The 16,032-nt window shown below is 39.9% G+C and overlaps 1 protein-coding gene and 1 long non-coding RNA gene across 2 annotated transcripts; both read right to left on the reverse strand.

The window, feature by feature from the left end:
* Positions 1-1,084: 1,084 nt before the first annotated feature.
* Positions 1,085-3,412, reverse strand: LOC131010805 (uncharacterized). The gene is made up of 6 exons (XR_009096663.1): positions 3,215-3,412; positions 3,103-3,136; positions 2,749-2,965; positions 2,401-2,448; positions 1,723-1,799; positions 1,085-1,627 (listed from the first exon to the last, which is right to left on the reverse strand). It is a non-coding gene; the product is annotated as an uncharacterized LOC131010805 (long non-coding RNA).
* Positions 3,413-14,799: 11,387 nt separating this feature from the next.
* LOC131009828 (ethylene-responsive transcription factor ERF017-like) lies at positions 14,800-15,294 on the reverse strand. The gene has a single exon (XM_057937234.1). It carries the CDS (start codon positions 15,292-15,294, stop codon positions 14,800-14,802), a length of 495 nt encoding a protein of 164 aa, XP_057793217.1.
* Positions 15,295-16,032: the final 738 nt, after the last annotated feature.

Genomic DNA, 16,032 nt, shown 5'->3' on the forward strand with positions numbered 1-16,032 from the left:
TCCAATAAATATGAATACTTACGTTTCAATGTAATTTCCATCCATATATTTCTATTACTAACATCTAACTTGACTTTGCCCGATCAAAAAAAAAAAAAAAATACTCCCTCCGTCCACGAAAAACATGTCACTTTGCTTTCGGCACGGGTTTTAAGAAAATGTGAGTAAAATTGGTAGTGGAGTAAGGGTCCCACTTTAAATGTGAGTGGAGTTGTGTGGACCCTACTACTAAAAATGGAAGTGACATATTTTTTGTGGACAGACGAAAAAGGAAATTGTGGCATATTTTTGGTGGACGGAGGGAGTATCATTTAGTCACATTCCTTTAATTAATTGCACTACAATAATCTATTTTCCTTATAATCAACCAATCACCCACAGATGATGTATTTTTAATCGAAAGCTCTAAGACTACACAGCTTTATAATTAACGAAAAAGAAGATATAATATGAGTGAAATGTAAAAATAGCCATAAAAATATACTCCAAGTTAAAACAAAAGACTGAAAACCTTCCCCTCGTAGATAAAAAACAGAAAATCACAGAAAATATACTCCAACGTTTGAGTGATTAACGCTGATATGAAAATCTTAATTAATGATTAAGATTGCCTTAAATAATTAAATAGATAACTAAACGGTAGATTACTAAGAGATTAGGAGATAATAGGCGTGAAGCAGAAGATTTCAAAGAGCACGAAATGGAGATTTTCAAAGAGCACGAAATGGAGATTTTTTAGAGCGCCATGTAGGATAGAGAATCATCGTGGGCTCTCCAATATGTAGGATCGAGAATCATCGTCGAATTTCAATTATCGGACACTTCAAAATTCAAATAATACATAAATAAGTTATGGCCTGAACTTTACGATGCAGCAGTAAATGCAATACAATTTCGCAATTTCCTATTTGACATTTAATCCTAATGTTATAACAATCAACAACAATAATGAACTATACAACAATATTAAACTGATCAACAAATTAAACCACGTAGTAAATCCTCCAAATGGGAGAGATTAACAGCAACAACCCCAGCAAGAATCAAGTAGATTCAATAAATCCAACTGCTCCTTTTCTTTGAGGAGAAGCCGAGTATGAAGAATGGCTTACTTAGGAGTCGGATCAGGCGAAGGAATGTCTTCACTTTTCGTTTTGCTTGGAGAATCATCTGGGTCTAAGTTAATTGGACATACAGAGGCAAACTTGCAGAACTTGCATTTCCAGAGCTCCTCCATAGGAGGGTAACTGGCTTCTCTATTGCCCAGCCAAAACTCGAGACATGACTTAATTTGAACCTTGACCAGATCAGGGTCATACTCGAATTCATCTTCCCCTAATAAGGAATGATCTTCCTGTAACTCATAGCTGTTTAAGGAAAAGCACGTCTTATAACAGCTTATGCGATGGAAACTCTAAACTGAAATACAGGCAACAGAATTATACATGAAGAAAATATTGAAATCCAATTTAATAGGGCATGCACCCATAATAAATTAATAAGAATATGGAAAAAGTTTGTACAGAATGAGAGACTTGCATTTTCATCCCATACTTCATTTCACCAAGAACTGAAATCATATACGAACTCCAAAGAACCAACCCAGCTGAGTTATCAATTTATTTTTCTGTAAAACGACAGTATGTTTTGGAATAAGAAAATTAAGCACAACCCATCGACACTGCAGAAAAACGAATAACTCCAAAGCTAATGCAAGCTCACCTCAACAATAGTTGGTCATGAGCCATAGGCAGCGAGCAACAACTATTTTCAAAATACCGTACCACGTCGCTCAGAGTCTACATAAACAACCACATGAATGTGAAATTAAAGTAAGTTTAACCCTAATAACTTAATCTCATACGCCACCGTTTTTCAAAGATATAATTACATTAAGATACTTTTCAAAAGTTAGGACATCAAATCTACTACCCAATAAATTTCACCTGTCATTTGCAAACATATCAAAATCCAATGTTATTTCTATTAAAGACAACTTTTCAGTAATTTTCTTCACTCATCATCACTATATTTTCCTGAGCAATCAATAAATCTTAGAATTGGATTCAAGCAATATCAGATCTCAGAACATATTTTAATGGCAGATTTAAACATGATTCATACCAATAGCATACATCAATCGCCAAAATCATAACTCATAACATATTTTAATAGCATATTTAAACATGATTCATTCAAATAGCATACATCAATCGCCAAAATCAGAAATCAGAGCATATTTTAATGGCAGATTTATACATGATTCATTCCAATAGCATACATCAATTGCCAAAATCCACACAATAAACATGCTCAATAAAGCTGGAAACTTTTCACATTTGACCAATTTTAACATTAAGGATGGAAAATTATGGCAACTTAGAGAGGGAGAGAGATTACCATTGCAAGCCAGGGCAGATGGATTCACTGAAAACTGGAAACGATTTCCTGCAAAAAAAAGAAAGAAAAAGAATTAAAGTAAATATTAACATAGTACAAAAAATCTTCAATAGTAAGAAGAAGAAGAAACACAATATTTAGCATTTGAACTAATTAATTTATAGCTGAAAGTCTAGGTTATAAAGTTTCTATTACTATTAAATTTTTACCTAAAAAATGGTTGATTATATGTAAATAAATTATACGATTGTATATATTTTCATTCTTTCCAAAATTTATGTCTTCTAAAATCGACCACTAATCATTCTATATTTACAAAAACACAATCTTTCCTAATAGAATACTTACCGTGGCTGACGTATCTGCTGGGGATAGCGGCGGACTGAGGGGCGGCGGCGCCGACTTATTGAAGGGGACAGGTCGGGGCGAGGCAGTGAGGGCTGGAGTGCGACGCATCGATGCTTCTTAGCGCCTGCTTGAAATAACCCATCTTTTTTTTCCCTTTCCTCACTATCTTATCAACCCTAATTTCCCTCCAGAATCAAGCAATCATTGAATCCCCTATCTACAACACAACAGAAAATTGAGAAAACGGAAAAAGAAAAGGAGGAATTCAACATAATACGATTCTGAGAATGAATGAATTGTAAATGTATCGTTGAGATTCATTATGCCACAAGAGGAGAGGGGGAGGGAGATCACCTTGAGAAATTCGAGGAAACTGAGAAATTTGCGCCTGCAATGAGCAAAAAAATATGAAACGGAGATTGACAAATATATGTTGCGGGTCAAGACGGGAGGACCAACGAAAAACCTTTAGTCCAAATGTGCGAGACACCCATTGACGGCGGTGGTGACAGGCTCGGGCAGCCATTGGCGGCGGCTGTGCCATGGCTATGGTCGGGGGAAAGGAGAGCTTGTGTGGAGACGGGAGGGGGGAGATGCGGAGGGTGCCGGCGCGGCGCGGTGGCGGACGACATGGCCGTGGTCTTGAGCCACTGCGGCCGTAGGGTTCAGTCACCACTTAATTCCTTGATAAACAATAACCGGATGAAGAAGAGTTTATAATTCTTTTATAATGTACGCTTAAAAGTGTATACATCGCAAACACTCTTCTACTAGAATAAAGAAAGGCACGGTATCAAAAATTGTACTATAGACAACAAGTTCGGGGAACATCTAGCAGGAACACAAGAATTCTCGCTTACATGACGAGATCAATTTAGCACGAATTTTCCCTCATCATCTTGAACGAAATATGGTCTTCTTAAATAGCCTTCACATCTTGAATCTTCTCTTATAGCTCAAATTAATTCTTTCCTAATTGTGTGAGTTCTAATTTAGCGAGAACACAATAAACAAGAGCAGAGTATATTTGTAATTAGGATCCAATAAGATTTTAACAAACATGAAGAAACAAAATCGTGCATATTCAAAAGAATCTCCTAAAGATATCTTTTCAAAAAAATACTAAAAATCCGCAAAGATAAGCATTAATTTGTTTCAGACGTCAACAAATACAATGAATGATATTGACTCCAGAAAATACATCTACTGATACTTATGAATTGCCTATATAATGACAATATAATTGAGTACATATATCATATACTCTAATAATTACATATGACGACTCTATACATCTCATCCAAATTATTCAATACTTAGTTTTTTTTTTTCTTTTTGAGGCAATCGATACTTGATTTCTGAGAGAAAAATAATTTGGGAAACTTTTAGTTAACACAAACTTTTATATCTGTCTAAATTCAAATAGTAATTTTCTTTGGTTCATAGCATATACTCCCTCCGTCCCCAAAATAAGTTCCTCTTTGGGGACGGCTTATTTTGGGGACGGCACAGGTTTTAAGGAAAAATGGTAAAGTGTATTGATAGTGGAGAAAAATATGTTATAATTAGTATTGGGAGTGGTGAAAATGTGAAAAAGTGTTATAATTAGTATTGAGAGTGGTGAAAAAGTGAAAAGTAAGAATAAATAAAGTATTATTAGTGGTGGGGTAGTTGTCCAAAAAGGGAAAGAAAAAAAGAGGAACTTATTTGGGGGACGTCCCAAAAAGGAAAAAGATGAACTTATTTCAGGGACGGAGGGAGTATATTAGGAGGAATGATATGCTATATATTTACTGTCATCATCATTTGTGAGCACCACTCATGTTTAATGCACATTAGTGTGTGCATTGACGTAGCTAGAGGGGGGCAGTGGGGGCACTGGGCCCCCCTGAAAATTTCAAAAACACTAGGGGTATTTTAGTAATTTTATATTTAATATTAAATAAATACATAAATATTCTTATTTTAGTAATAATCTCAATTTTTCTCTACATAAAGAAGATAAGCTATTGAACGATTGTAAAACTAGTGTTTTAAGGGTGCGTTTACTTCAGTTGAAAAAAAAAATATTGGAAAATGATAGATAAGAAAAGGTGAGAAAATATTTTTCTCCTTTTTTTTATCATATGTTTTGCTAAAGATGAAAAGATGATAAAATGTTGAAAAATATTTTCACACCCATACTTAGGATAATATTATCCAATATTGGAGAGAAAATGAGTGAAAAGGGGATGCCCGATAAAATATTTCACACTGGCCAGAGAAAATTTTCCATCATAGTAAATATGTGAAAATGATGAAAAATGGATGAAAATATATTTTTTCTCTGTTTTTCCATCAAAATAAGTGTAATTGGTAATAAAAATGAATAAGTGATTAGATGTTTTTTACTTATATTTATTCCATATTAAAAAATTAAAATAAATTTAGCTGGTTACGAAGAGAGTATTTGGCCCCCCTAACTAAAAAGTCTGGCTACGTCACTGAGTGTGTGTGTGTATATTAATACCTCAAAAATTATCATTTTTTTATAACACCTCAAAAGTTACCATTGATATCATTCTTTTCGCAAGTTACATAAATTTAAAGCTCAATTCATTCATTTTTTCTGTTACTTCAAATAAATGAATAAAAGAACAAAGCGAACTTTGCTTTTTAGGTAATTTATAAATTAAATTAATGACATCAATAATATTGTTTTATTCGAATCAACTTAAATGCATAAAATGAAAAGAAAAATGATGACATGGATTAAACAAGTGAGCGGTGTTCTGGGGCGGAGCCAGACTTTTGATGCAGAGGGGTCCAATTTTTTATTCTTTGATAAAATTAATAATTAAATAAAAATAAATAATAAATAATAGTAACCATTAACACTATTATAATGTCAATTAAATTACATAACATTTCTTTCCTATTTTTCATGTTCTAAAACCTCTCTATAATAGCTCCATTAATTCAATAACATTTATAAATGCTTTTTTCTTTTTTATGTGAGGTAATAAGCAATCTTGGTGATGCTTCACGTTCAACACATGCAATATGACTATTAATCGTTGAATATGAACCATCCGTAAAAAGAGTATGTGATTATAATATCGTTTCATTTTTTACTACTTTCTATGAATGGCAAATATATTTTTCAGTTAATCTACAAAAAAAAAAAAAAAAAAAACATAAAACAAAACAAAACAAAACAAAAATTGACAGAAAAATAGAACTTTAAAAAAAAATCGTGTAAACACTGAAAAGTAAAAATAAAGAATATAGGTACTAGAAAGAACTCATAATATACATATGTAAAAATTATTATTTGGCTGAAATCACGAATGGTGAGGTTATCAATTATAAGACCTAGGGGTGTGCAGCGGGTCGGACTCAGGCCGACCCGTCGGGTTTGTAGGACCGAAACTTTTAAAAAATTGGACCGACCCGAATTGATTACTGGGATTGGACCGACCCAGACCCGGACCGAACCCGAGCAACGGGTCCGGTTCGGTTCGGGTCCGACCCGCCAATAATCTATTTTTTTTTCATGTTTTGCACATAATTTTCAGATTTAAAACATAAGAAATTTGATACCAATACATATCATAGTCTCAAATATTCGCAATCCACAATCACAACAAAAAACATAAATCAAAATCAATCTATTACACAATAATACAAGCGTTCAAGTTCATAAAAAGAAGTGCAATGTTCAGTTTTTGCAAAGATGATTTAGAATTTTCAGTTTCAAACTTTCAATTCCAAACTTGACTTAGTTAGGGTTAGAAGAAATTTGATTTTAAATTTTATTAATATTATTATAAATATTAAATATATAAATTAAATAATCAATTGATAAATAAATGGGTCGGTCCGGGTTCGGCGGGTTCGAGCGGGTTTCGACCCAGACCAACTCGTCGAAATTTTGGTCCTAGAAATCTAACCCGGACCGAACCATACATGTGTCTTGGATCGGTCCGGTCCAAATCAAACCCGTCGGTCCGGGCGGATTCGGTTTGAGTCTGCTCACCCCTAATAAGATCAACTCTGTTAAGTTCTAATTATATTTTATTTTAGTATTTAAGAGTATTACATCATTATTATTCAAGTTCAAATTGAATATTAGCCATTAAGTTAATACACGAATAGGTATTGTAGAGCTTACTTGCTCAGAGGAAACGAGTATTAGACAAGAATTGAAAATGAGTAGATTAATTAACGCCACAAACCATTGAGAGATGGAAGAAACAAGAATGAGAAAATTTTTACATGCTAGGGATTGAGTGTTATAATATTTCATGTTAAGGAAGACTTTTCTCTCTCAATTACTGTTGCAATGCGCCGTGGATCTTGACCTTCGGCGATCTCTTTCCGGTCTGCCGCCGCCACCGAAGACCGGCGAAGATCAGGCGTCCGGTGCAGCATCAGCAGCGGCGGCTTACTGCTCGAAGATCCAGCAGCAGCGCGGCTCGTCCGGTGTCGCAGTAACTGGTGCTGCCCGCCTTCTCCGGTTGCGCGTAGCCACGACCCAGCGCTGCCCGCCTTCTCCGGTTGATTCAAGGTGGAAGATCCAGACGATTTGTTGCAGACGATTGATGAAGCACGATTTGTTTCAGAATCTGCTGCTGCTGCCCGCCTTCTCCGGTTGCTCGTCCGGTGAGAAATCGGTAGCCGCTCCGCCCTATCTCAAGTACCAGTCCGGTTTTGCAGATTGAAGGTCCAGAGTTGAAGACGCTGCTCGCCCTCTGATTGAGGCGGGCTGCTAGATCCGGCGTCCGCAAAAAGCTCTGGACGGCGGCGCAGAGAGGGTTTTTCACGATCTGGTGGGTGTTGGCTGGTGGCTGCGCTGCCCGACCTGGTGGCTACGCAACCCGGCGTTCGCAACTTACTCCGCCCTGCAGCCACTGGAGAAGGTCCGCTCCCTTCAGGAAAATGGATTTATTTGCTGAGATCGCCGGCACGCCGTCAAACGTCCACCAACCGATGCCGCCAACGTCGCCGAGCAAGTCAACGACGCCAATCATGCAAATTAACCAACAACAGTTGTCGATAATGGTTGATAAGGCAGGCCTGAATCTGCCGCAAGTTTCTAATAATTTCTCTAGTCATAGACATGGAGAATGCCACGAAAAAGAGAAATTTGCTGCTGAATCTTCAAAGGGTGTGGCTGAGGAATCTACGCCGACGTCTTTTGCTGGTAGAACTTATGGAAATTCACAGGATCATAAAATCACATCATCCAATACTAGGATTCCGGATTTGATCAAGGGGAACAATACTAAGAATGCATCGGGGACGGAGCTTCATCGGCCGAGCACCACTTCTTTTGCTTCGCTTCTGAGGAGACCACGACAAATTGAACGTACGCCGGATGTGCTTGTTCATCGATTCACTTCGCTGCAACCGGATTTCTCTGGTGAAATACCCACGCTTAGGGTGCCAAAAGAGCATCTGCTGCCCAAGATAAATCAATTTGAGCATGCTTTAATTGGTCGTCTTCTTCTTAGGAAAGGAGAGAAGCCGCGTCTTCTCACGGATCTTAAACGTGATCTTCAGGTGGCTTGGAATATTGACAATGATTGGCAAATCATCCCCATGGGAAAGAGCTTCTACACTATTAAATTTAATACCGTTGAAGACAAGGCGTTAGTTCAGAAAAGCACTTCTTGGGAGTTACCTTTCGGAACCATGCGATTACGCGAATGGGTAAGATTCTTCGATCCCTATAAAGAAATTTCCTCACTTTGTGAAGTTTGGATGCGCATTTATTATTTGCCCTTAGAATTTTGGACTCTGGATGTAATTACGGGTATTGGAAGGGCGATGGGATCGCCTATTAAAGTTGATGGGCTTCCGCACGTGGTGCTGCTGGACATTATGCTCGAATTTTGTTGGAAATTGATCTCTCGCGCCCTCTTCCGGAGGCTTTGCTGGTTGACGGGGAAGAACGTTCCTTTCACGTCGAATTTGAATTCGAACAACTCCCCGCCTTCTGCTCTAAGTGTAAGATCACTGGACATTCTATTGATTACTGCAATAGAATGAAGAACAAATCCAAGGAGGATAGCAGGAATGGGAAGGCCAAAGACATGTCGCTGGGTAAAGACAATGAAATAATTAATAAGGGAGCTGCCAAGGATGTTAGGGCACCTAACTGGAAGCCTAAATCTTGGGACCAGAATAGGACTGCCCAAGCTCACAGACCGCATATTATCACTGAAAATAAGTTTGGGGTTTTGGAACAGGTGGCTGTCGAAGAAGAGCAGATTATAAATCAGTTGGGGGTTTTGGAACAGGTTGCTGTTGAAGAAGAGCAGATTCAGACACCGCGGGGAACAAAGAACCACAATCAGTCGTTGGCTTTAAATGATAGGAATGTTGATTTTGAGGATGTCAATGTAGATAGATTGACATCGGGTCCGGATATTTTACAGGCTATCACTATGCCGGTTACGGAAGAGATAGATTCGGGAGACGAGTCTGACGGGCAGTCGGATGGTGGCAATACACGGGCTGAAGCAGATTCTCAACAGATCGTCATTTTTGAAAGTTCGGTCAATCAGGATAAAAATTGTGAGAAACAGGAAAGAATGATGGAAAGCGCTATCAAAGCTCAGCGGATAGTGGAAACTTTCAGGAATTGTGAGGCGGAGGCGCAGTTGAAAAAAAGGGGGAGACCGCCGAAAGATTTGGCGGCAAGGAAACCGATGATTCGTGGGGAAGAGAGTATCAAGAGTCGTCTCCGGAAGTCGGTGGAGCAGCAACCTAACCAACAGGCTGAAGATTTCATCAAAAATAAACTATACAAAGCTTGGGAAGCAGGAGATAAACCTCGAGATTTCATTATTACGTCAGGGAGCTCGAAGAATGATAGAGCCCTGAATAATGTGGCGGCCAAGAGTTGGGCAGCTGAAGTGGAATCGGGTGAAAACCCGAACACGAATTCTCAGTCTTTATGATGAATGTCCTCGTATGGAATGTCCGGGGCCTTACGGACGAGTCCAAACGAGTTTTAAAGGTGCATTGCGACTCCTTCTCCCCTGTGATTGTTGGGATTATTGAGCCTAAGACGAATCTCAAGAAGACTTATTCTAGATTTTGGCGTTCTCTGAATCTTATTCCTTGTTTCCAAAATTCAAGAGACAACATGAGTTCGAATATTTGGGTTTTTTCTCATCCTTCCGTTACTCATGATGTGATTTTCTCCTCGGAGCAGGTGGTTATCATGAACTGCAGATGGTCGACGTGGAATTTCAAAATCGCGGTGGTGCATGGCGTAAACACGTATGCTGGCAGACGGCGTTTGTGGTTGGATCTTCTGGATCATATTGATGGTAATGTTGTCTTTATTGGCGATTTTAATGCGGTGAAAGGCGCCCATGAAAGAAGTAGTGACTGTATGCCTAACTCTAATGCTTGTGCAGAGTTCTGTGATTTCATTGAAGCCACCGGTTTCATTGAGGCGCCTACAGTTGGTCTGCATTACACGTGGTCTAGTCGTAGATTTATGCCTACCCATGTGGAGTCTCGTCTGGATAGAGCGATTTATGCTGACTCTTTTGCAAATCTCTGGAGTTCGGTTTTTGTTCAAGCTCTTCCACGTATTACCTCGGATCATTCTCCGCTTGTTCTTCATTGCATGGTGGAAGCTCCTCCTCGCCATCGTTTCTTTAAGTTCCTTAACATGTGGACCTTACATCCGGATTTTCTCCATACGGTGGAACGGTCCTGGCAGATGGATACCGAGATTGGTTGCCCGATTTTTAAAGTTATGCATAAATTAAAGCGTCTTCGGCAGGTTCTTCGCGCGTGGAATCGGAATGTTTTTGGAAATGTTGATTCTTGCATCATGAATAATCAACAAGAGCTTTTGGAAATTCAAGATCAGATTGCCAGGGAAGGTTACACGGAGGATCTCTTTAATAAAGAAGTGGAAGCCCAAGCTAAGATCAACGTCGTGCTTTCCAGGCAGAGCTCGCTTTTACAGCAAAAAAGTCGGGTGTCTTGGCTTCAAGATGGAGACAGGAACACGAAGTTCTTTCATGCGATGCTTAGGTTTCGTCGTAAACCTCACATCGTTTCTCACATGGAGATCAATGGAGATATGAATTATGATCAAAAGGTTATTGGGGATCATATAGTGGATTTCTTCTCTTCTTTGTTTTCGACTAGCAGTCATTCTAATACTGATATTACGGCGGTTGAGGCGGTTATTGAGGAGATGGTAGAAGATCGTTATAATAATTTGCTCATTCGTTTGCCGGATGAAGAGGAAATTTCTGCTGCGGTTTTTCAGATGGAGCCGAACAGCTCGCCTGGGCCTGATGGTTTCTCGGGTAAGTTCTTTCAGCATTGTTGGTTGATTATTAAAGTGGATATTTGGTGTGCTGTTCAAGCCTTTTTCAGGAATTCTTATCTTCCTCAAGGCTGCAATTCTAATACCTTGGTGTTGATTCCTAAGAAAGATGTCGTCAATTCGGTCTCGGATCTGAGACCGATTGTTTTGTCCAACTTTCTTTACAAGATTATTACTAAGGTGTTGGCGTCTAGACTAAGCCAGGTTGCTGCTGTTTATGTCTCCCGTCATCAGTTTGGTTTTATTAGCGGCCGTTCCATTCACGATTGTATTCTGATTGGGTCGGAAGGCGTGAACTGTATGCATCGTACGAGCCGTGGTCAAAACATGGCTTGCAAGATTGACATCAAAAAAGCTTTTGATACTCTTAGCTGGGATTTCCTGCTTAACGTTCTTCGTGTTGCTGGCTATGATTCAAAGTTCATTAGTTGGATTGAGATTCTGCTTCATTCGGCTAGGATTTCTATTCTGTACAATGGTCAGCTTAAAGGTTATTTTGCGTGTTCAAGGGGTGTTCGTCAGGGCGATCCTCTTTCTCCTATTCTTTTTGGAATCGCCGAGGATGTTCTTGGTAAGCTCTTTGCAAATTGTGTTAGCGCGGGCACCCTTACCCCGATGCAAATGAGACAGGGAATTAATTTTCCCACTTATCTTTTATATGCGGATGATATTCTGGTTTTCTGTCATGCCACGGTCACGAATGCTCATACAATTCAGAAAATTATGGAATATTATGGCCAAATTTCTGATCAAATTGTGAGCCCGGAAAAGTCGCAAATTTTTTTTACTAGCAAAGTTCATTCTCAAACCTGCAGGGCTATAAGGAGCTTATTGAGATTTTCTCAGGGCAACTTTCCAATTACTTACCTTGGGGTTCCAATCTTTAAGGGTCGTGTGCGTGCCTCCTTTCTTCGACCGATACATGATCGTGTGATAAACAAGTTCGCGAGATGGAAGGGATTACAGTTGTCGATGGCTGGGAGGATTTGCCTGATCAGGTCGGTTATCCAAAGCTCCCTGACGCACTCCATGATGGTTTATAGATGGCCGAATGCTCTTATTAAGGAGCTCGATGCGTGCTGCCGTAATTTCCTTTGGACTGGCAACATCAAGCAGACGCCGTCTTGTTCTGTGAGTTGGAAGAGGGTCTGCTCGATTAAGGAGGAGGGCGGTCTCGGGGTAAGGTCATTCGAAATCATGAATAAGAGCTATCTCATGAAAATGGCATGGAAGGTGGTTGGTGGGTGTGAGTTCGGATATGATTTGATTTGAGATAGATATCTCGATCGCTTTGGGCGTAGTAAATCTCTGGTGGCTGCTTCTACTATCTGGATGAGCTTACGTGAGGAAATTGATGGTTTGGTGGCGGATTTGTACTCGTATATTGGTGACGGCGCTTCTACTTCGTTCTGGTATGACGACTGGCTTGGGTATAATCTTATGAATAAATGCGGTATTCCGCTTTTCATGCTTCCGTTTCTTACTCAATCGGTGGCTGATTATTTCTACGATGGGGTCTGGCATTTCACGCAAGCCTTTGTTAATGCTTTTCCTGAGATAGTGTGTGATATTTTACTCACTCCTCTTGGTTCTGAGGGAGATGTGCGTTTCTGGAAACCCTCGTTGCACGGGAATGTCACTACTGCGTTGGCCTTCAACAAGCATTGTCATCATTTTCCGAAGGTGTCTTGGGGTTCTTGGCTTTGGGAATCTTTTATTCCGATTCGACGTTCTTTGATCTGTTGGCGTCTTCTTCATAATAGAGTGCCGACTTATGATCGCCTTATCCGCTACGGTATGATCATGCCAAACGTCTGTTTGCTTTGCTTAAAAGGAAGTGAGTCTCAGGATCACCTTTTCTGAAATTGTGAGCGTGTGAAGAATATTTGGGCTACGTTTCTTGGGTGGTTTAATTTCACGCAAGGGTTGCAAGAGAATGATATTCATAGTTTCTTGGTTGCAGCTTGGCAGTATAAACTTAGTCCCCTCACCGGTAATTTCTGGAAAGTGGGTATCATCACGGTCATCTGGGCCATCTGGATGCAGAGAAACAATTGTATCTTTGATAATCAAAAGTTCGAAGCAAGTCGTGTCATTCACACTGTGAAAGTTGCTTTCAAAGAGATTGATGATAACTTTACTAAATTAGGCTACATGTGGAATTCTTGGTCGGATTATCTGATTCTCCGGGCGGTGGGTGTTAATACCAGGAGTGCTCCTCCTCCGGAGTTTGTAGAAGTGCATTGGTGGCCACCTGTGGCGCCGTGGATCAAAGTGAATACTGATGGCTCGGCGACGGGAGCTCCGGGCACTATTGCTGCAGGTGGGGTGTTTAGAGATAACTGGAATGTGGTGCGTGGTTGTTTTCACTTCAAAGGTGGCTCGGGTTTTGCATTCGAAGCGGAAATCCTGGCTGTTATCTCGGCGATTCAAATTGCTCACAATCGTGGATGGCACAAGCTTTGGATTGAAGTCGATTCCACCTACGTGATATCCATTCTTAATTCTCGTTCTTTAAATGTGCCTTGGCGTTTTAAGGCGGCGTGGAATACGATTTTAAAGATGTTAGATGCTTTCTCGCTGCAGGTTTCTCACATCTTTAGAGAAGGAAACAAGGCGGCAGATTTAATGGCTAACCAACAACGTTCGGAAGGGTGGTGGCCGCACGAGATTGAGGAGATTAGGGCTGCGGTTCGCCTGGACATGGCTTCGCATTGCCATCTGCGTCAGAAACGGTAGTTGGGGCTGATGGGTTGTTGTCTGGTTCGGGTTTGGTTTTGTTGGCGTCTGTTTGGGGAGATCTTGTTTTTCTTCGATCACTTGGCAGGCGTTTGGATTTGGGGATGGAGGTTGTGGAGTGCTCACGGAGATGGCATATACCCGGATGTTTTGCTCTCGTTTTTCTTTGTTTGGGTTTGCTCTTCTTACGGCAACGGCGTCTAACCGGCCGCTTAGTTTTTCCGTGGGGTGAGAGCTGGGATAGTTTGGGGACGATGGTTAGGCCGGAGTTCCGGAAACTTTCCCTTCCGCTCTTCCCTACTTTCGTTTTGTGTTTAGACGAGCACTCTTTTTCCTTTTCACGGTTTTTCCCACTGGGTTTTCCGTGAAAAGGTTTTAATGAGGTTCGGCCCTTAGTCTGCTCCTTCTGTGCTTTCAAGGGTTTTTTTGGGTTTTTTTTCTTTTCTTTTTTATATATAAAATCATCATTTAATAAAATATTATTTCATGTTAAAAATTAGAATAAAAACTATATTTTTTCTTTTTTCAATTAATATATATATATATATATGAAATGACAAAAATACCCCTAGGAGTTTAAAAAACATCTAGGGGTCCAGTGACCCCACTGCCCCCCTCTGGCTCCGCCCATTGAGGTGTTTATAATAGGCATGTAGCATATCATTCATTTATGGGTAAATATCATATTAAACCTTAAACTATTTATGCTTTATCAAAAATACCCTGAAAGTTTTGAAATGCTCTCTAAACCATCAAAGTATCAGAGTTTTATCAAATATATCCCGCATCTATTTTCGGTCACCAGAAAAATGACGTGGCTCACCGGATGACATAGTGTAATTTAAATTCTATTTTTTTTAATCCATGTCATTTATTTTAAATCCATGTCATCCACTCTCCGTCTCTCTCTGCGTTTCCTCTCCTACTCTTTACCGTCTCTCTCTCTGTCCAAAGCTCTCTCTCTAGTCTTAGTAATATTGAAATCCCTCTGCGTGCTGCAGCACCTCCGACGAGGAGAGCGAGTTCCACTGGGAGTCGAGATCGTCGACCACCCGACTCGAGGTCTCGGCGTCGGTGGACGCATGGGCAAAGCGAGCGGCGGCGACCTGGATCTGGATCTCGGGTGGATTGTCGGGGAAATTGAACTTGGCGTTGCCCAGATCTCCGCCGAAGGCACGCGCCGCCTTCTCCACCAAGGTCAATCGGCGGTGACGACCAGGATCTTGACAGTAGAGGGCGGCATCGAAGGCACGCGCTACCTTCACCGTCGTGTCGTAGGATTCGAGCAAGAGCCTCTCCCTGCAGTTAGGGAGCTTGATCTCGAAGACGTATTTCCCCCACTTACGCTTGCACACGCCCTTGTATTTGCAGGAGGAGGAAGAGGAAGCTTCTTGAACAACCTCTAAAGCGGCGACGGTGGCGGAGCATGAAGGTTGCTGCTGCTTCTCACGTGATTTCATCATGTCAGTTAGGGTTTAGAGTGAGAATTTTGAATTTCGTTTTGGGGAAGAGGTGAAATTGAATGTAGTTTGAATGAGGAAAAGGGAATGAGCATGAGTTGGGAGAAATGGCGGCTTCTAATTTTGTGATTTTCAGTTGGACCCTTGATTGGATGTGTTTGATTGAGGTGAAATTTTGAAGATAAGAATAGATAGAGCTTTGGACAGAGAGAGAGATGGTAGAGAGAGGGGGAGAGAACGCAGAGAGAGACGGAGAGCAGGATGACATCGATTAAAAAATAGAATATAAAATGACATGGATTAAAAAAAATAGAATTTAAATTACACTGTATCATCCGGCGAGTCAAGTCACATTTCTGGTGACCGGAAAATAGATGCGTGATATATTTGATAAAACCCTAATACTTTGAGGGTTTAGAGAGCATTTCAAAACTTTCAAGGTATTTTTGATAAAGAGTTAATAGTTCAAGGTTTAATATGATATTTACCCTTAATTTATTTATTACTATCCGAACGTATTAGGTTGATATATAGTTAATTAATTTTTAATATGAATATTGTACAATTTTATCACGCAATCTTTCCCGTGAACTTTAACAGTCTAGCTTATTTTTACATGTTAAATCTGTTTTCTTTTGTTGTATAGTTTATATTTTCACTCAGTTTAATGAAATACATATTGAAATATTTAAATGCAAACAAGATACTAGCAAATATAATTTTCAGAACAGTTGGTCTTGC

Source organism: Salvia miltiorrhiza, chromosome 2 (assembly GCF_028751815.1).
Source record: "Salvia miltiorrhiza cultivar Shanhuang (shh) chromosome 2, IMPLAD_Smil_shh, whole genome shotgun sequence".
Taxonomy (NCBI): domain Eukaryota; kingdom Viridiplantae; phylum Streptophyta; class Magnoliopsida; order Lamiales; family Lamiaceae; genus Salvia; species Salvia miltiorrhiza.

Excerpts from the sequence above, each read along its gene's own strand:
- LOC131009828 (XM_057937234.1), bottom strand. The coding sequence starts at position 15,294 with ATGATGAAATCACGTGAGAAGCAGCAGCAACCTTCATGCTCCGCCACC.